We start from the raw sequence: 21766 nt of genomic DNA, 5'->3' as shown, positions 1-21766 counted from the left end.
CCTTGGCTCTTTGAGAACTCTTCTGACCATCTTTCTGACTCCCTGGTCAGAAATCTTGCGAGGAGATCCTGTGCGCGGCCTGTTGATGATAAGGTGATGCTTCTTCCACTTGCGGATAATGGCCCCAACGGTGCTTACTGGAATACTCAGATTCTTTGAGATAAGTCTGTAACCAGTTCCATTCTGATGCTGAGCAACAATCAGGCTGCGAAGGTCTTGAGAGAGCTCCTTGCTTTTACCCATCATGAGATGTGTCTTGTTTGACTACTTGGTGAAAAAACAACCTGTTTATAGGGCCATCAATTAGCACTAACCCAGCTGATGTTGGTTTGCACTTATAGGAAGTACAAAGACTAATTACTTTCAGGTGTGAGATGGTATGGTGCCTTTCCTTGACAAACTATACAGCTTTCCCATGGTGTGTTCAATACTTTTTTCCTGTGTTATTGCACTTAATTCCACATAATCACTATTTATGGATTTGAATGTTGTGATTTCTTTTCATGTGTGGATTATTTGAGTTAATACCAGTGTCTGGAAGAAATGTCACATGAATTGCATCTTTGGAAATAAATGTAATGACAAAACAGTTAATGCGTTCAATACTTATTTCCCCCATTGTATATATTTTTTTTTTTTTTGTAAAAGGTGTGCCTGCAGTAATCTTACTGTCAGCCACCAAACAACCCAGAATTAACGTAAGTAAGTAACGGAAGTAAACAGTTGGCAGATTGTATGGCGGTTTCATCGTGTGTTCTCTTTCCAAACTTAGTTGTCGTCAAACCAAGTCTGAAAGACAAGAAATACTTTAAGTGCAGCTGAGAAAACCAACGGGTTAAGTTAAAATGTTGGGACCCAAACAGATATATATGTGTGTAAATATATGATTATGTTAATAGTGTGTGTGTGTGTGTGTGCAGAGACAAAACCGTGGTAATATCCGCCTGAAAGGAGGGTCAATTCCCCTCATCTTGTTGCTATGACAACCCATCATGCAGCACCCCCAAAAATAAAGACAAACAACAAGCGTGGCTGAGAGTGGAGGGACTGCAGAAGGAAAGCACATTCCTCCTTTAAAATACATACAGTGGAAGTAAGAAAAAAAACTGAGATAAGTATGTGTGTGTCTCGGACAGTGAAGGCATGCTCGAGTCCTCTTCCTCCTCACAGCAGTGTGCTGCTGCTGTGAGGAGGATGTGAAGCCCAGCAGGACGAGGGAAGTGCTAATTGCTTGTCTTTTTACTACACTTGAGAAAGGAGAGAGCAGTTAGCGCTGCAGGTTCACCATTTCGGTTGTCCCCCCCCCCTCCCCCCCAAGTTATTCCCCCTCTTCTTCTTTTCCGTCATGCACGGCGAGCATTGGAGGTCTGCAGCAGAGAAACTGTTGTGCGGTGAAAGTCTTGACGTCTTCACCCCGGCGCGTTCACCCTCAACCCCTTTATGTATCCTCCTGATCATCGAGGAAACATGACCTCCCTCTGCGCTAGTCAAACCCACTCACTGATGCAAAAACAGAGGTTTGGTTTAGACACAGTTTCCCTCCCTCACTTTACAAGAGAATACAGGGGGAAGGATGTTTCGCTAAGGTCTGGTCTCCTTGAGGGAGCTGCCTGTATTAATACAATAAAGTATGCATGGTCGTAGTAGGACTGTAATAGAAGCCAAAGCACTCAGAATATATGTTTTTTTTTTTTTTTACCCTGGGCTGCATACTGAATATTTGAAGAAATGAAGCAAAGTCACAATAGGTGAAACAGACTTTTGGACAGTTCAACTCCTTCCACACATCTCCTTCCTTCTGTCACAGTTTGGACCAACAAAGCAGCTGCATCTGCAGCTTTTCTAGCCATTCAGCACAAAGAGCTGTGATTGACACTAAATTGGTTATTGATCACAAATAGAAAAAAAACAAACAAACACACTTTTTACTTGTGAGTGCCGTAGTTTTAACTGTTGCGTTCTGTGAGGCCTGTCTTGATGATGTGCTCAGAGCTTTATTTTTCTTACTATTATGATATATCTATATTTTATATTCTGTAGAGGTGCAGAGACAGTGGTTGAGTTGCTTGGGTCAGTCTGATGACTGATTTGCTCATCAGGATCAGCTTCAGTTACATAAGTTAGTGAGAGGAACAATGCTTCAAAATCTGAACTTTAGTAATTCTTGTTTGATTAATGAAGATTTAAGAAACATCTGATAGTTAAAGATTATTGAGGAGCATTTCCCATTGTGAACAGGGCTTTAGTGAAATGATACCAGGGCTGCATTTAAGTGGTGATAACTGCTTTCGGTAACTCACTGAACAGGTCAGAAATGAGTAACAAGCCACTTTAACCATGTCTAACCCATCACTGTCAAAAATACTGGTATTACAGTAACACATTACCTCAGAAATATTTTTACAGTGTGGAACTGTTATGTTTGATCAGCTACTTGTTACTTTTCCCAGCTCTCCATGACTGAAATCTTCTTATATCGCTGCTGATTAAATACAATTAAGCTTTTATCTTCATAACATTATTCTTTTCAGGCGTAATTTGGTTCTGAAAGTGCATTTTAAATGAACAGTCTCTGGTGAGATTACTTTGTTAGTCCTATTCAAGTGGATCCAAACGCTAATGTGCACCAAGCAATCTTCCAAATAAACTTTGATGTGTTTCCGTTGAAGTTTGAGCACAGCATGTATAAAAGACATCAAGGCGAAGCAGATATGGGATTTGACAGCAGATGCTGGATGGTGAGTGCAAATGAGGAGCTTTTTGCTTTTTTTGACACTGTAAAACGTTTTATGAGCACTTATTGAGTGCAGTCTGGTGGAAATACGAGAGTAACGCAAGCTCGTACAGTAAAATATGCAAGATGATTTTTTTTTTTCTCTCTTGGTGTCATCTCTTTAAATTCAGTGAAAAAAGCTCAGCAAATTGGAGCAAAATGTTACGATTTTTTTTTCTGCTCTCATCTATACAAACAAATCACACCACAAGAATGAATACAAGATTTAAACATTGCGTGTGCTAATACTTGGAGGTGAAAAAATGCTCATGGGAGGATCTACATTTGTTGTTGGCACAGAAATTGCGGTCCACACTGTAAATGTGCACCAAGAATCTGCTCAAACAGTCCACTTGAGAGTTTTTCTTTCAAATGTCTTGAAACAGCATCTCCAGTTGAGTCCAGTTAATCTTTTGTATTTCCTTGTCGGTTTTCTAACCACCTCGTCCTTGATAAGTGTCCTAACAAAGTCAGGGGTTTGTTTTATTCATACAAACAGAAAAATATGAAGATATGAACCCCAGCAGGATGCGCATACTCAAAGTGAATTAAAAGGTTAGTCATAATTAATTTACAAATCATTTGTTTCATTTTAATGACACTCAAAGGTTAAATTAGCTTAAATTGTTGGGCTCTGAATGTCAAACCACAACATCAAACAGCACACGCAAAGGTTTAAAAGTCAACACAAAGTGACTACAGGGATTTGTATGCTAATTGGATAACCAGAAAAAAAAGTGCCAAATCAATTACTCCAGCAAAACCAGGACCAAGGCAATACTTAGGACGGTGACTCAAACCTTGAATTTCTCTGGAATCAGTGTATTGTGGTGAGACAGCTCGGAAATGATGGGGTGTGTCGGTGTCATTTAGCAGACCTGTAATTTGCGACTCAGCGGATGTTATGCAGACCCGCTTTTTTCCCATGATTGGCTGTGAGGGAGCATTTCAGCTGCTTGACTTCCTTTCTGTTTTGTTTTTTTTTTTTCCAAAGTGAAGAAATTTGATGAAAGAAGTGGGTTTGTAAATGCCACCCTGTTTTTGTGAACTCCTCGGGGCTGCACCGACTCCCCAGTGGTATTAAAAGGAAATGAGGCAATTTTCAATGTGTGTGATGTTATTCCAAATTCAGTCATGTTAGCTCACTTCCAATATCCAGTTTGACATGTACCATTTGTATTTCCAAATTATAAAATGATTACTCCGTCCATCCGTCTTCCTTTCCCGCTGTAGTCAAGTTAGGATTACTGAGAGTGAAGTCCGTCCATCCCTGGACAAGATTATTATTTCCCACTCGTTGACGGACTGATGTGACTAAACTGATGCACCTGATCCCAAAAAAGTAGATTTGAATTGAATTGCTCATAGTTGTAGCCTAAATCAGTCTATCAATCTATCCCACCCTGAAGTAACTTGAGCAGTTTGGTCTTGAGGCCTTTGCTGAAGATTATAAACCTTCCATGACCATGTTGCCACGAGTGCTGAAAAGTGGGCGGCTCACATGTTGGTTTCCATCCATCTGTCCCTTCATCTCCCTGCCTGCTGAGTCCACATGATGTTAAAGTCGAGCTGAAGGGCCCAGATTTCACTCATGTTTCCCTCCAGCGTAAATTGACAGGTTTTAATAGGGCTGAACGAAAAAATGTTACTATGATAATCTCCCCATATTGATTGATATCAATGTTTCTAAAATATATAAATCAGTAATGATGCCAGTTTGAAAAGTTTCCTGATGTCTGTCACCTGAAGAAACCAAATGATTCACAAGCCGATGTTGAGATTCAGTTTATTAACGTAGCATTATCTAATAGACTATACTTACATACTATGCTGTAATAATATTAGCGTAGTGGTAATACTATGCAGTATAATGTAAAGAACATGTAAACATGCAAACAAGTGTTTGTAGAGGAAACTACTACAACAGCCTCTGACGTCAATCAGCCGTCAGTCAGCGGAGCTGACGGATAAGCGTCTGTCACATTTCGTCATCGTTTTATCATGCCTAGTTCTTGGATCATCTTCTTAGCCTTGTCCAAGTTGACTGTGCCTGATAAGCTTCTAACAGAGGAACCAGGCCACATTCTGATCATTTGACCAAGCCGCCACAACCGGCTCCCCTCAATGAGAAGGAGGAGCCGCTGCACTTTGAGACTCTCCTGATTGCTAAAGCTCTCCGCTGAGGCCCACCGCTCTGTGATTACAATTCATATCAACCATATGGCGTCAACAATAAAGAAAATGATTTTCCTTACAGCCAGACTCGCTCTTCACCGCAGCAATCAGTGTGTGTCATGCAGCTGCCACCTGCTCGGTCCAGTGGCAGAATTGACCATCCTCCCAAATTGCTTTTGAATAATAGTGACTTTCACTACATTGTAGGTAACCCTAACCCTACCCACAGAGAGGAATCAGACTCGATTCACAGATGGCGTCAGCAGTGAGCTGTTAAAGCATGTAATCAGGCACTCATGCGATGAAAATGAAAGGACAACATCATCAGCAAACAGCATTTGTGCCTCCTTCACAAAGAAATGGCAGATGTAAATAATTTAGACAAAACTTTGATATTTGCAGAAATTGAAATATATTTTCTACTCAAACTAAAAATGATGATGAAAGCCTGTTAACTGGGCCACACAGCGGTGTAGTGTTTAGCAGTCTGCCTTCATCGCCTTTCTGTGCCGAGGTGTGTGTAGACTGGCGACCCGTTCTGGATGGAGCCTGCCTTTCCACCCTGTTAGCACGGTTTGGAGCCATCCCACATATTCCCAGTGCAGATGAAACAAGCAAAGAACATTAATGAATGGCTTGTCTTCTAACCCAGTTAGAAGAACAACCAGCGCGTGGAACCGTCACCATGCTGTTGCTGAGGTGTAATGATGGATTGGTCCTGCAGACTGTGTGTGTTTTGCGCTAATGATGTTGTTTCGGAAGTGAATAAAATTCAAGCGTTTTCTCTTTTCAGCGCGAGGACGTGTCGAGGACGACACAGCACATTTCCAACAAAGCTGCAGGGCTGTGCAACAATAGACTGTCAATAAGACATTTAGAAAAGCCTTTGAAGAAGGTCTGAGTCACGCATAAATGAGAGAGGAAAGAGAGCTTTCTACCTGTGTCCTCGCTCTGGTTTGGCACACTTTGTCCTTGTGGTGTGTGTTTCCCTAATTTCAGCATTACGTTAGCAGATTTGTGTAAAAGAGAAATATGCACAAAGAAGGAAGCATGATGGATAAAGTGAAAGCTGCGGGCCGGTCAGTGTCAAGTGAATCTGTGGCTCAAAGTCAGACTAAAAGCCCAAAAAAACAGGTCACAAGCAAATTCGCCCCCTTGACCAGAATACAGTGATATTTTTGGTGAAACTAAAGCTCGAGCTGAGAAAACCAGACATACTGTGTATGGGTCTCCAATTTTCATCCACTATTGACCTTTCATACATGCCAGCAGCATCAGAGCTGTAAAGCAAATCTCTTTCCAACTATTTGGGAGAACTTGGGAATCTCGATAAAGGACATTTCAACAGTAGTTCACGGGAGTCAAACTGCTGATCCTGTAATGATCCCCGTTCTCAACGTCAACCACTCCTGAATCAGTGCAAAAGTGCTTGCATCTGCACCCAGTTCAGGCATTTTGAATATCTGCAGAAGAATCCGCTTCTTCTTATGTGATCAATTATTTAACATCCCTTACATTTGTGATTCAAAGTTCTTAACCGATAATTGACAAGGTAAAGATGAAACGACTGGAGAGGACAAAAAGATTGATCTTCAAATTTCAAAACTTTTGTCAAACCAAAAACAATAAAATGACAAAGACGAAAAAAGTGAATCCAGATAATGAGCATTAAAACAACGTCTTCAAAAATTTCTTTAAAACCGAATCTTTTCTGAATCACTTCAAGTGGCTCTACTTTTCCCCAATTTTTTTTGGCTTTGTGACAGATCTTCTCCCATAATGCATCTTTCTTTTTGCATTAGTTTGTTTTTTTTTTCTTTTTCTTTGCCAAACTTCGCAGTTTGTGCTTGTGGGGGCTCAGTGCTACATCTAGTCTCTCCTCACTCAATCAGATGACACAGTTTCCAGCATATCATTCTCACTTACACTCGGTCCAAAACACATAAAACCCTCATTTGAATACTACTCTTTGCACATGGTGTTATTCTTAGATCACCCGGCAAAAAGGCGCACAATTCAAAAGTGCAATCTATTTATGTGAGCGTGAACATTTGCAGGATCTTAGTAAATCAGGCCCCGAGGTGACTGGATTGAATTCATCTGCTTACAGTTACAGCTGAAAGTCACCGATCCACATTTAGGTGATTGATATTTTAATATCAGTTCCTACAGGAAATTGCGATCTTGTGATTGTAGTAATCAATCGATCAAATTTTAGCTAAATTTGTAATTTTTCTTCGTCTTCACAATTTCCTCATGAGTTTTCTTGGTTTTATCTTCCACAGCTGGTGGTAAAACAGGGACTTTTGCTCTCACTCTGAAGTTTACACAATTTACAAGGGTTTTTTTCTGCACCTCTTGATTTGCTGTCTCTCCTTACACGAGCAAACAAAGAGAGAACCCAAAGAGGTTAAAAGCAACTTCCAAGGTCTTGGGGAAATTAAATAAAAAGTGCTGGCCATTGCAATCAATAGCCAGAGGCTCCTTGTTCTCCTGCTCGTTCTTTCGCCCTGCTTTTATTTAATATTTCATCCAAAATAACAGTCAACAAGTTTTGAGCAAAAGATTCAGTTTGTTGTTTTTGTTTTTCATTGAGGCCTCACTGATTCAAGCATCTGTGTCTCATAGAATAAAATGAAGCATCTTTTAGACTAAAACAGGCTTTCTGACTGGAGACAGGTTGGAAATCAGCCAGCGAAAATTTCTGACACATCAAAAATCCCCAAAACATTTCCAGAGTAGCAGTTTGGGCCTTTTTAAACCTGCTCGTTAAAATGCAGCTGATGAGGCAGAAATCCTGCCTGCTTTTAAAATGACTGGTTTTAATGCAGTAGCTGCCTGATTTATATGGAACGCAAGAAAAAAAGAAAAAAAAACAACAGCAGAGAATATTCTGAAGCAGTCATCTGTTCAGTCACTTTCCAGTTGCAATTCTTTCATTTCTAATGTACTTTTCAGTGTGATGTGCATTGTTCAGTGTCACAGATGATGTGACCCTACAGTTGTACTTATTATTAGATGTGTTGTATGTACACAACACAAGCTTGTGCTGTTTGGTGAATTTCTAACCACTGTGCCATCTAGACAGATGAAAAGTCTTTTTTTTGTGCTTTTTGCCTCCAGTGTTTCATCACTGAAGCTTGACGATGCACTTCTCATTTCATTGTGACTGGTATTAGCATTCTCTCAGTTTCCTTATTTGCTGAAAATGTTGTTCTCTTGCTTTATTGCGGTGTCACACTGTCAGTGTTTCGACATGTTTCCACTTAAATAACCTGTGACCACTGTTCGCATTATTGCTGCATTTGTAAGCTACAAGTTCAAGTGTATTTTTTTTTTTTTTTTCCATTTTCAACAGAATGTGCTGTATTGCTGATGCACAGCAGGATTTAAGTAGGAAATCTCCTTTTCAAACACCAAAACACAAACCTGCATCCCTGTAGCATCTGGATAATGTGTGCCGAGCTCCGGATCGGACGGTGAACGAGGTGGTGAAGCAGCTGGCTGGTCCCACCTCTCATTTCACTTTGTATTTCTTTTCCATATGTGTGCTCATCTGTTTGGGCATTTGGCGGTGCATCGCTTTGATTTGCTAGTGAAACGACTCAAACAGAAGAATTACTGCAGTGCAACCATTAAAAAAAAAAAAACAAAGAAAAGAAAATGTAAATATAAAATGTTTTTAATGCAGTATAACACATTTTTCTGCTCATTTTTCATGATGAAGTTGTAATACACTTTATCTTAACTTATGACAATACATATTATCTAATTGCACTGTAGCATTACCTACAGTGTGGTCAGGTAAAGCACACTGTGTCTTCTGAAGTACAACACTTGAGTGAATACACTCATCTGCATCACTCATAGCACTGTCACTTATAGCTTCACATACTTTAGTTTCCATGGTGTTTCCATGTTGGTTTCCATGCAAATGTCATGAGTGTCCTGCTGGAACATCTGAGTGGGAGTTACTGTTTAATAATGTACATCTATCCATTTTCTCTGACACTTTATCAAACAAGTTGAAGACTTCCAGGAGCCAGTCTCTGCTGACTGTGGACCCTGGACAGGGCAGTGGGCCATCACAGGAAGGCACACAATTGCATGCACGCACACACACATCTTACTAGCAGTGACACAGTTTCAACAAAAGAAACCCTTTTCAAGCTCATGCAAACTTCAGCTGATTCATAATAAATCACTGGAGTGTTTCTGACAAAAGGAGGTATATTACAGTTTTCCAAAAATTTTTACTTCCATTTACTTAAGAAATCATTAAATATCCAGTCAATATTTTGAGATTTTGTCGATTTTTCAACTCTCATTGAAAAACAAATGACATATTCTCAGTTCTTTTCTTACTTTCCTCTCTTTTTCTTTGTTCTTGCATATATTTTTAAACCATATTCACATTGTGAGTCCATACTGTGACTCCTCACATGAAAACATTACACTTTCCTTCCGATGCAAAAGTCTTTCCACCGTCAGCTCCTCCAGTTCTGCATCCCTGCTGTTTATATTCAAGTGTGGCTCATTTCCTGCACTTCTAAAACGATTTCCTTCCCCTGATTTTTCGAAGGCAATTCAAGCAAATCATTTTGTTTCTCTAGGCAAGCGGGCGTTCCGGTCGTTGCACGTTGCTCGTCGTTGGGTTTTTGGGGTTGATCTGGCGGCTCCGGTATCACGACAATAAGAAGTCAGCTGAAATGATCCATGGATGCTGCTCAGTAGCGGACCATGAGGCTTGACTGTCCTATTAGGAGAGCTACAAAAGGAGAAACTCAGTAGGGAGCAAGGCAGCGGCACACTGGATGTGTGAGAAGCTCTTGTGACTGCAAAATGACACACGCTTGAGTATGTGAAAGTGGCACAGTAAAGGTCGAGAATCGCAGAAACTGTGGGGGTTTTTTGTTCGACATGTGTAATTTGGCAGGGCTTCATGCTTTAAGAAAATTGGGTTAGCCCGCTATCTGCTGTGCTTGAGTGGTGTGTCACTGAAGAATTCCTAAGTGGGTCTAACCAGGCTAGCTGGCTGCATGCGGTAAATTGGGTCACTGCTGAATTAAACACACGGCGCTGCCTCGCTGCTGCAGAGAGGGCCAGGTTAGAAATCCACTGAGCCTGAGCGCACACGGCCAGGCCTGAGCGGATGAGGAGGGAGAGAGTTACCGACACAACACGAGAAGTGACATTTCAGGGGTCCCGCTCAAACAAACACGCCTTCTGTCGTGGAAAGGTTATGCCAAGCGTCACCAAAAGAGAACGACTCGGGAAGCCGTTTTGACTCGGCATCGGTTTGCGCAGCGGAGAGCAACATGGCACGGCATCCGAGAGAAATGTTCCGCTTTGTGATTCCCTAACAAGAGGCCGGGAGAAAGGAAAGGGGGAAAATTGGGAGAGAAGAAATTTGACAGAAGGTGAGCAGGAGGCAGGAGAGGAGGCAGAAAGAGTGTGACGGGCTCTGGTTGTGGACTTCCTGAGATTTCTTTCCTTTCTTTTTTTTTTTGACAGTTTATTAGTCTGTTTCCAAAACCATATGTAGCATTTTCTTTCTGAGATGTGCTCTGAAATTGATCCAGATATGGAGAGTGCAGCTTTATAGAAACGTGGTGATGTGAGAAAGGGTTGCTTTCCTGATCCTGAAGGTAACATACAGCCTAAACTACGCAGTACCATTTGGATTCACGTCCTCTGTCAGGCTGAAGTGCTCTTGTTTGTCCCTGAGGTCTCCCAGTGTTCTGCGGCGGTCCCATCGCTCGACCCGCTGCATCCAGTCAGCCACACTCAAGGACAAACAACTCTTTGAGGGCGGGGGGATTAATATTTGATATCCAGCTCTGCATCATGTGGTGGGACAGACAGTCGAGCATAGGGCCAGCAAGTCAGATAGAGAACAGACTCAATTCCATGAGAAAGCAGCACTCCCTGCTGCACCGTAGCACACGAACGCTGGAATAAATAGAAAAAGGAAAAATGGGATTCTTTCCTGTATGGTTGTAAATAAATTGTTATAGTGAAATCAACAATCAGGGGTTGCCAATTCTTTAACATATTCAAACATTAGTTTAAAAGTAATGCAATAGTTTCTTCACCTAGTAATTAGTTACTTTCAAAATATTGGAACTCAGCTACTAACTCAGTTGCTTTTTTGAAGAAGTAAAAAGTAAATATAACCAATTACTTCTTTAAATTTGCATGCCCGACACTGTCTATTTATCACATTTTATCACAAATCGAATGTTTTTCTATAGTTGTGTTCCTGTAGTTTAGATCAAGATGCAGAATATTGTAAGGTGAAAGGAATTTGGATTTTGTAGCTCCCAGTGTTTGGTTCCTCATCCTGCCTGAAGGAAAGGGGGTGTAGGGCTGTTTGTTTGTACAATACTGACACATAACAGAGGCACTGTACAGTAGGGACGTATAACACACTCTACAAAAACAGTATCTCTGCAACTCCCACACGATTTGAGCAAGAGAAGGTGTCTTCCATTGGTTCGGGCTCCCACTGTATCGCATTGATGTTGAAGTATGTTGAAGAGTGTGTTTGTGGAGAGAGTGAACTCTGGTGTGGTTTGTGCAGTTCGGTTTTGAGCGGTCCCAGATGAACGAGGAGCAAACATTTTGTTTTCTCAAAAATGTGTGCATTCAGTATAACTGTCAGCAAGAACTGGACACTGACCAACTGAAAATATAAAACAGAAACATATCAAGAAATCATCCAAAAATCCTCGCCACACTGCTTCCCCAGTAGAGTATAAAGAAAAATAAGGAATGCCAGGATAATAAATATTATTAGGATATTAGGATAAGAGTGCTATCCAGAGAAATGGACCTATGCAGCACACCGGTGTGAGTTTCCTCCGTCGGCCAGGTGAGAGTTGTTGTACAGAGTGATGGACTGTGGCAGGAATGATTTCCTGTATCTGTCCTTGTGACAGCGGAGCTGTAGCAGTCTGTTAGAGAAGGAGCTCCGCTGTCTGTCCAGTGTGTGGTGGAGAGGGTGGTCGGGGTTCTCCATGATGGATAACAGTCTGCAGCCAATCACGGAGCCAGCTTTCCTGATCAGTTTGGCTCCAATGCTGCTCCCCAAGCAAACCACAGCAAAGAAGAGTATACTGGCCACCACAGACTGGTAGAACATCTCCAACATCTTGCTCCACACGTAGAAGGATCTCAGCTTCCTCAGCTTCCACACCCAAATGATGGTTGGAGGTTTACATGAATGTAAAAATAAAAATAAAATAAAAACAAGGACCAAATCCACATTCTCCATCTCTTCTTTTATACCCATCTGTATAAATGCCACGGCAACATTTGACTCCATTAATCCACCTCCTGATGGCTCCAGCCCCATAAGTAGGCCACGCTCAGGACGATGTTATCATGTGTGCATGTCGACATTGTAGCTGTGTGAATTGAGTTATAGGGTTACATTAGAGTGATCAGTATAATGAGAAATGTCCACTGCACCTATCAGCTGTAATATCACATGTCCATGGATAAAGACCTCCTGAGGTTAGATTTGGGTGAAGATGGACTCATTGATCCAAACTAAGTCAATAATGGTAACTGACTTGGTAAATCCAGTCAGATTGAAAACAGACTTTAAGACTCAAATAGGTCATCTACCAGTCCCAGTGTTGGTGGTTAAAATCTCCATTAAACCCAAACTGTATTTTAAAGGTTTCATTTGCATAACGACATTTCAAGTGAAAACGCATAGCTCCTGCTCGTTTTCTTATTCTTTTTTTTCCATTTCAGGAACGTTTTGAAAACACAAAACATTTAATAGAAAATCGCAGTCACTCTGAAAACATTGTGTTTAGCAGGTCGGGCCACCAGTGGGAGCTGTTGTTTCTGTGCACAGCAGAAAATACACTGTAAACTATAACAATAGTGAGCATGCAAGTCTTTGTATGTACAGACAACAAAGTCAGACTGATATTACAGTTGACTGTCAGCTATAAAGCTGCCAAGTCCCAAGATAATATGGACTGGGAGTCGAAACACTGAATGTTTTCCTCCGCCTACATGAAGACGGATTTAGAGCATTTTCTAAAAGTTGCATTTTCAGTGACTCCGAGCACCGATGCCATGTAAACAGACACCAAAAAACGCTCCAGATGTTTTCTGCTTTCACTTGAAATATGTAGAGTTTTTGGGAAGATGTTGAACCACCAGGAGAATGTGACCAACAGTGGAGTCTAATTCACCAGGCATGCGTCCATTTTTCAGCCGTGGATAGTCCTGCTATTAAATACATGTTAAGATCTTGCTTTCTAGAGTTTTGCACATCATTGAAAAATCAGACAAAAGCTTCTTAAAAGACATCAAATTGTCTATGATAATTAAAGTTTCTCAGGCTCCTCACTCAGATAATGAAACAGCCAAAGTGTCAAGTGTTCAGCTTTACACTGAAAAATTCAAACCAATACTTTAAGCAGTATTTTTTTATTTATTTTTTTTCTGGATATGACACAAAGAAGATGAGAAATCCAGTATGGCTTCCTGAGCATGCCGGTTATCAGCACGCTCCCGAAAGGCCTTGGGGTTTAGAAACATAATCGCCATTGTGTCCTTACCGAAGTGCAACACAGGCAAACAGCAGGGATTCGGCTAAAGGTTTGTAGCAGACTGAAGTGCATGCAGGATTGATTTCACAGCAGCTTGAGAAGGCACCGAAGGCAGCTATTGCACTGAGCCGGTGTGCGTGCATGAGCGTGCACGTTTGTGAGGATGAGAACGCGCCACAGCGAAGCAATGGGGTATTGAACTTGTTGTGAATTATATATGGGCATTAGCAGAGTTCGGAAGAGAGTTGGAAACTTCAGTGCGTACGGATCATCTTGGTTGTATTTTAGTTCATGCTGCAGATCTGATAAAAGAGGCTGAAGTGGACCCTGTTACAGCTGGAAAAGAGATAAAGAGTTGGTCTCTCTGTGTCAGTCCAGGCGAGGAGTGCTTTGACTTTTACAGATTTTTATCAGCCGAACAAAGATCATGCCCACCTGCTTGTCGGAGATAAGGTTTTAAAGCTTTTTCTCGCCCGTCTGTCCATTTTTTTAACAATAAAGCACTGAGCACTCTGCATGAACAAGGGTGATAATAGAGACACTGCAAGCTATGAAAAGTAAAATGCCAAGCTAAGACACATGGGACTTTCTTGAACAGCGTTTCCTCATTTTGAAGCTTTTCAGGTTTTGAGGGAAGTTGTAACATCAAATGTTTTTGTGTAAAAGTGCCTCTCAGAAACCTCTTTTCACCACTGCTGAAGCTTCAAATCATTGATGGAGCACATTTACTATCTCTTTCATAAACCTCTATATTCTTAACATGACCTCAAAAGCACTGAAGCACTTTATTGAAACCTTTGGAATGAGAGGAATATAATGTAAACATGAGGTTTCTTGGAAGACGATGACTTGTGCGACTTGGTGGTTGTTGTGTTGACATCTGGCAGACATAGTATTTAAGGTATAAATAACCTCACAGGGAAAAAAAAGCAAATGATTAAACTCAGCTGGACTTCATCTTGGCGGTAATCACTATCTTCAATAGTTGCAAAAATTGTCCAGCAATTTCCAGAGCTGTAGCACTTTTCGGTCTCACTTTGAAAGAAGAAGCATTCAATTTACATTTAGCAAACTTATACAACTTTTTGCTTTCACAACAATAATTGTCTCTGGTAAAATGTAATCCTGACAATATTAAAATGCTGGTGTTTTCTGGAGCGGACTAAAAGCATTTACATTGGTGCAGAGCCAGAGCAGGCTTCCATAATGACCTGCACTGTCACCCGATTCCCTTTCATCTGCTTTTAAAGCAGCAGACAGGTGCACTCCGCGCGGTTATTTCATCTGACAGGTCCTCATAATCACACTGTGAGATACTTGTTAATTGTCAGGCGCTAACGTTCAGAGGTCTGTGATGGATTCATCCTGTGACGGTGTCTCTCTCATAGTGATGTGTGTCTCCGTCTGTCCTGCAGATGACGGGAAGCTGTCTCTGGACGAGTTCCAGGCCTTCTTCTCCGACGGCACGCTGAACGAGGAGGAGCTGGAGAAGCTGTTTCACACCATCGACTCTGATAACACCAGGTCAGCACTGCAACACCGCTTCCGGAGTGCGCGCGTGTGTGTGTTCCTGCAGCATGCAGGAATTAAATGACACTGTAAAATAAATCTGCATGTGTGCATGTTCAGGTGTTAACTTTGAAGTGACTCCTGTTTTTGTTCATTCTGGTGATAAACAGACTTTTTTTCTGATTTATAGCCTCATATATTTTCCCTCCCTGGTCAGACAGTTTCTCAATAGCAAAAAAGAAAATAAAAGGATGGAAAGTTTTTTCTCCATGTTCTTTTTGCACCACCACAACAAACTGTTTTATGAAGTCAGGACTCTGCAACACAGCAGCTCCGCATGTTTGTATTTCTAACTGCTTGAACACATATTCACATTCAGTCCTCTACACCTTAGAAGCTGATTTTTTGGATTAGAAGAGTGAAAGCTGCTGCCAGTGCAGCAAAATGACCTTCTACCATCCCACCAATCCTCGGAAAGCACCTCACCTAACTCAAGTCGTTAAGTTGCTTTTATTCAAAACTGCCTTTTCGTTGTATCAACTCAAACAAGTACAGATAAAATAGCAGTTTTAAATTTCTAAGTGAATTGAACTTTTCTTCAATGGGCTTCAGTACTAGAGTGCATGGAAAAGAAAAAAAAACCACCAAAATGAATGTTTTCCATGCTTGTGGGCTGTTTATCAGTGTTTGTTTGTTTTCCAGTGAAGTTTGTCTGATATTCAAATCTTAATTTCAAGAATTTGAATTGAATTTAGGTGTTTTATAATCTCAGATTAGATATAGAAGGTAAGAAGGTCATTCAGGTTGTGTCAATACCTCTTAAAGATTTTAATGTCATCAATCCGCAGCTCCTGACAGTGCTGGACTGACTGTGGCCACTTGGAAAGTTTCAACAGATTTCCTAAACCTAATAACCACTTTATTGGAGAGTATGCTTGATTAAACTGAACCGGACTGCATTTTTAATCTCTCCTCACCCGTCCCTCCTTTGGACATCATGTTCTGATTGATCTCATTAAATCCCTGTATTGACCCTTAATAACCAACCAATCAGCTCATCCTCCCTGCAGCCCGCAGAGGTGTGCTGACACTGTGGGATCTGAGTAATCAAAAAGCTTGGACTCGGTTAATTTACACAACCTCCGACTCCTGCGGGCTCTCAAATAAAATGAAACCGAGCAGAACAAAAGCTGACCTTTTATAGATGTAGTAGAATTGAATTAGCTGTGATATATAAATCCCCCCACCAGGCTCAGAACTATTTATTTTTTAATGCTTTTTTAAATCAGTGCAGTAAGTGGACCTTGCAGCCGCTGCCGTGTCGGTGACGTCAGTAATGAAGCCCCCCCTTCTTGTAGCTGGTCCCGCTTTGTAAATCATTTTTTTTAATGCAGCGAATGCAGTCAGAGAAGTTTCTACTCATTAGAGTTAAGTAGGCCTGACAGCCGCGTGCCAGGCCTCCTCGCCGTCATGTGACAGCAGATAAGGTTATTGACTGGTCCGAGCAGAGGGAGAAAACCGGAGTGTGGGCTTTTCCTGCGAGTAACAGGAAGTTGATGGATGGAGGGGAGGGCTGAAGCCGGCAGAGATGCAGCGCTGCGCTGGCTCCGCTCATCCGTCTGCCACTCTCCGCTCCCCCTCCCTCCTCTTCTTTCAGTGGCGCTCCCCTCGCAGGCCGTCTCTCAGAGCTTTCCGTCTTGCTCCTCTTGCTTTCATCCTGTTATCACTCAGCCCATCGCTGCTCTCTCCTCATCCTTTCTCCATCTGCCACTCACTCCTCTCCGTCGGCCTCCTCGGGCTTCAGATCTTCCTCCTGCTTCTCGCCGTCTGTTTGATGGGAGTTCTCTGTGCAAAACAAGGATTATCAGCAAAAAATCTCAATGTGCAGTCACTGCTGTTTAATTCATGCACAATAAACACATTTGCACTTAACTTTGCACGTATTTGGCTCATCCAGTATTAACAAATGTTGACAATTGCTGAAAAGATGGTTTTGAAGTAGTAGTAGTTCCTCACAGTGGTAATATTTCTGATTAAAATAAATGCAAGTAATCAAACAAATGATATTTTTGCTTTTGCACATTAACGCTTGTTCCTCGAGATACAAAAGTGATACAGCTGCTGTAATGCTCTGCGGCCCAAGAGGAAACACAATCCAGCAGCATTACATAGATGCTCACTTCCTTTTCTATGAGCGATCTACTCTGGACTGCATGTTGGAAGTTTTGCAAGTAATTACTTCTAAGTTATTGTGTTTCCTCCCGCTAACTAACTGATGCAGCTCACTGCTGACAGCTCGGCTAATGCAAAGGGACTCAAATGCAGTTTCAAAAGCAGAAGCTGGCATTTTTAATCAAGCATTATGCACAACGTTAACATTTTAATTTGAAGTTTCAGGGCCGGTCAGTCTTGATTATTGTGAAAAGCACTTTTAAATTGCTTGAACGTCTTTGATTGGATGTTTTGGAAAAAAATAGATTGCACTCAGTCTCATTGCTTTAATTTTGGTGGCATTCCAGTGGAAATTAAAACATATAACTGGATAAACACACTCAATATTGATCTAATCTATCCATCCACTTATGTTTTGTAAATTTCTTAACTAGCTTACGGTCAATTGGGACTTGAGCCAGTCCTGGCCGACTATGAGTGGAGGCAGAATATGTCTTAGACGGATCCTGGCACCAAAAAAAGTCTCACATTTCTCCAGTCTCAGCTTTTCTTTATTGGTGGCCAGTAAATTTTACACCTCATTTTAAAATCTTCATCTTAACTTTTAGGGTCCTATATCATCAGGATCCATAATACGTTCAAAGTGAAAGCATTGTATTGGTTTTATAAAAGTTTAGCATTTACATTATAATGTTTTGAATTGTCCGTTTCTACAGAAAAGATAATGAGAAGCTGAAACATGGATTAAAACATCACAGCGAAGCAAAACACAGAAAAGAACACGGTCGTAAAAGTAGGTTTTGAGGTGCTTCATGAAACTGTAAACAGACTGTAAAACTGCATAATTACCTTTTTCCTCCCTTATCTTGAACCTGCATTGGGATTTTAAACAATCTGCTGAGTGTGGAGCAGTTTTACACACTCTTTATGCACACATATATCTTAAATTCTGCTGAACCCACTCATGCTTTTAGCGAACACTAGATCACGTTTAATCTTGGAAAGGAAAAACTGAATTTTAATGGATGTTTTTTAAAAGCCATCTGTCACAGTAAAAGATCTGGATTCGTTCTGGCAGACCCCCAGCGCACAAAACGCTTAACAAATTAAAACGTGCCTTAATTAGATCAGGCCGTCTAAGGAGGATAAACAAAGTGGACGGTTCTGAGCGGATATTTTCAGTATTTTTTTTTTTTTTTTTTGTGCTGAATTAATGAACAAAACTTGGTAGTTCGGCTTCCCAGTGTGACGACGGACAGATGGAGTGATTCTGCCCGTCTCCTCCTCCTCCGGTCCCCTCACAGTTCTCTCATCATTACTTACATGTCACCCCTCTTTTGGCTGCATCAGCCTTCCTTCCTCCTTTCCCTCCATCCCTCCCTTTGTCTCTCCTTCTCAGTCCGCCTCTCCTCACTTCTTCTCCTCTTTCTCTCCTGATCAGTCAAGCAGGGAAAGTCTCCTTTACACCGCTGAAGAATTTGCTGCCAAATGAGTCCCCACACAGCGAGCAGAGCATGAATGATGGCAGTGGATTGATTCAGACGCCTGTCAGAGGTTCTTGTTAGATCGTTCGATGCCTCCCAAACTCTGACGATATGTGTGTGTCTGTGTGTGTGTGTGCGCATTTGTGCCTTACTGCATGCACAAAAAAAACTTCTCCACTGTTTCTGACCCTGGTCTTCTCAACCCTTTCCTTCCCACTTTCCTTTCGTCCTTCCCGGCCCTTTGTTTGTCTCCTGCTGCTGCTCCTCTGCTATCCTGTGATAGTAATGTTGACACTAAGGAACTGTGCGGTAAGTAGGCTACACACTCACACACACACACACACACACACACACACACACACACAATTTCCTTCATTACTACTAACTAAGCCTTGCCTAGCTAACCTTCACTCTGAACTTCTCACGCTAACCACAGCCTGACCAGAAAACATGTCTTCGTCTGGAAATTTGTTGATTCCCCAAAATATTACCTTTCATTTTCACAGTTTACATCTGTCCTTGTGGGTTAGTGTGACAACACACACACACACACACACACACACACACACACACACACACACACACACACACACACACACACATGCACGCACATCGACACAAATACACACAGACGCTTTCCTGCCTGCCTCTGCCCTCATTTCCTTTCTTATCTATTATTAAAAAGTGCCTCTGTGTTGAAATGAAATTAGTTTTATATTTGTATATAGGAGATAGTAATTCAGCCACTTTATGTTTCTTTGACTGCAAAAGTATTTTGCTGTTAATTCATCTGAGTGTGTGTGTGTGTGTGTGTGACAGATTACTTCGCCAAGCACATGGGGGACTACGAGGGAGTTCTGGCCTCATTGGAAACACTCAACCTTTCCATCCTCAAAGCCATGGACTTCACCAAAAAGGTAAGAGTGCGTATCTGCGTCAGTGCAAATCTGTCAGTCAGATATTTTAGATTCTTGAAAGGACTTGGAGCTGTCCACGTGCAAAAAATGATGAATGCCCCTTTTTTAATACCAGTTTTTCATCTTTCTAGCTGTAATATCCCTCATTTCTTCGCATGACTGGTGTGACTTTAACACAGAGGTCCAGTTACTCCAGTAGCGTTGTGTTCCTGGTGCCATTGTTAGAGTTAATCGATGCCAATCTTTTCAGTATGTGCGCATCTATGAACGCTGTTCCATTCTGTCCTGCACCGAGATAAAGAATTCACACCGTGAATGAACATATCAGTCCAAGAAATACAGAAAAATAGCCGTCTACGTCATGTTGTCCATTTTATCCAGACTAGAATTTCCTCCAGCGCTTTGATCCCAGCTCAAAGAATGAAAGGCAGAGAACATCTTGTACTTTTTTCAGTCCATCACCGAAGGAAATTATATCAATAGATGCAATTTAAATGGAAGAATTAGAAAAAAACTAGTCTTTTAATAACTATCAATTCAGAAGCAGTTTTGCACACTTTACTCTACATTGCTTTAAATTTAAAAGAAGTCTTTTTTTTGTTATATCAGTCATCACAAATAAGCTTAACATTGTAGGAAATCAATTTATCTTCTCCACCTATCTTAATCCCACTTCTGCTTTTATAAAACTAATCACTCATTACCATGCTGGTTCACCAAGCAGACTTTGCAAAGTAACAGTTACAGAATAAAATGCATTACGTGCATTAAGTTCATTTTTCATTTGAAGTACTTGCGGTTCGTAATTTCTTCTATTAGTTAAAGACCACAATGCAAGAATAGGTGCGATCATGAGGATCATTAGTAATCCACCCAACACTTCTGTGATTAGATTTCCACTGAATGAAAGTATTGGATCTGAGCAGACGTAATGAAATTCCTTGTAAAAATCCATGTGCTCCTGGAGCCAGCCTCACGGTATTCGCCATTACCACATTGATCCACTGTCTGATTGGGAGTATTGGATCTGAGGAGATCTAATGTAATTCCATGTAATCGGCACATTGGTTTGCACATCACTCTCGGAGTTAAAGCTTTATGACACTGGTACACCGACTGATTCCGACGATACTCCAATGCACCAGTTTAATCACTTTAATCAGTATACATGTAAATCTAGTCCCTGTAATCTCACTGAATTCAATCAGATTAAAAAAAAAAAAAAAAAAGTGACCATATCAATGCAGCACCAACACCAAGAACTGAAGAGCGGATGACAGCAATGCTAACAGCCTAGATATCAATAATTCAGCAGTGAGAGATAGCAACCCTGTTGTTTGCAAAATAGCATTAGCATCAAAGCCATACCTTCAGGGTTAGTTTGAGAAAAGGTGCATTGAAGGCTGCAGGAATCCAGTCTTCTGACAAGAGATAGGTCTCAATCTGGCACGTTCAGCTCGCACATATTTTCCTGAGGAATTTCTGCTACTTTGTAAAGAATGCATTGAATGTATACATTTTTAGGGTTTGTTCGGGGTTTTTTTGCACTAAAACAAAGTGAAAACTTCAATTTTGTCAGTATATGTCATTTCTACCTCTATAAATGTACATTTCCGGCCCTGTTGAGAGTAAATTGTGCTGTTTGAGGCTCCTGAACCTTTCTAGAACTTTATCTACAACCTGTTCAAGTCACACCTGCTTTTAAAGGTAGCTGCACATAAACACCATTCCAGGGCTTAATGGGTTCAAACGAGAAGCTAGCACAATTACTGTGTTACAACCCATTGTTCTCTCAGTGGCGACCGTTTGTGCAATTGTCGAATGCCAAGGGTGAAAGCACCGGGAAGCCTTTTCCAGCTGTATTGTTGCCGGGAAAACAGCAGACATGCTAAAAATGCCGCTGGCAGAAGAATCAGCGTCATATTTCTGTTTGGCTCTATTAGACTGCAGTCCCTGACAGCCTGTCCACACTGACGCGTGTGTTTTTCCCCGCATGAGTGGAAGCAGTGTTGTTCGTACTTGACTCTCTCCACACATACGGCAACACATTGCATATTCAGTCCGCTCCCATAGATCAGATGTAATGATGTGTGTACATGTTTGTTGGATGGCATATGTGTGCCTCAGCAGCTGTGTGTGTGTATGTGTGTGTGTATGTGT

General features: G+C 41.3%; 1 protein-coding gene across 2 annotated transcripts in view; it reads left to right on the top strand.

Annotated features, from left to right (window-relative positions):
• necab2 (N-terminal EF-hand calcium binding protein 2) overlaps window positions 1–21766 on the top strand; it is a 137911-nt gene that overhangs the window by 34434 nt on the left and 81711 nt on the right. For both annotated transcript variants that reach the window (XM_030096063.1, XM_030096062.1), the window contains exons 3-5: window positions 14940–15048; window positions 18973–18998; window positions 19509–19606. In XM_030096063.1, coding sequence (XP_029951923.1) covers window positions 14940–15048; window positions 18973–18998; window positions 19509–19606 — 233 coding nt within the window. The remainder of the gene's footprint in view (window positions 1–14939; window positions 15049–18972; window positions 18999–19508; window positions 19607–21766) is intronic.

The sequence above is a fragment of the Salarias fasciatus genome, chromosome 7, assembly GCF_902148845.1.
Source record: "Salarias fasciatus chromosome 7, fSalaFa1.1, whole genome shotgun sequence".
Taxonomy (NCBI): Eukaryota; Metazoa; Chordata; class Actinopteri; order Blenniiformes; family Blenniidae; genus Salarias; species Salarias fasciatus.
Note: the sequence above shows the minus strand (reverse complement) of the source record. Positions and strands in the feature narration are given on the sequence as shown.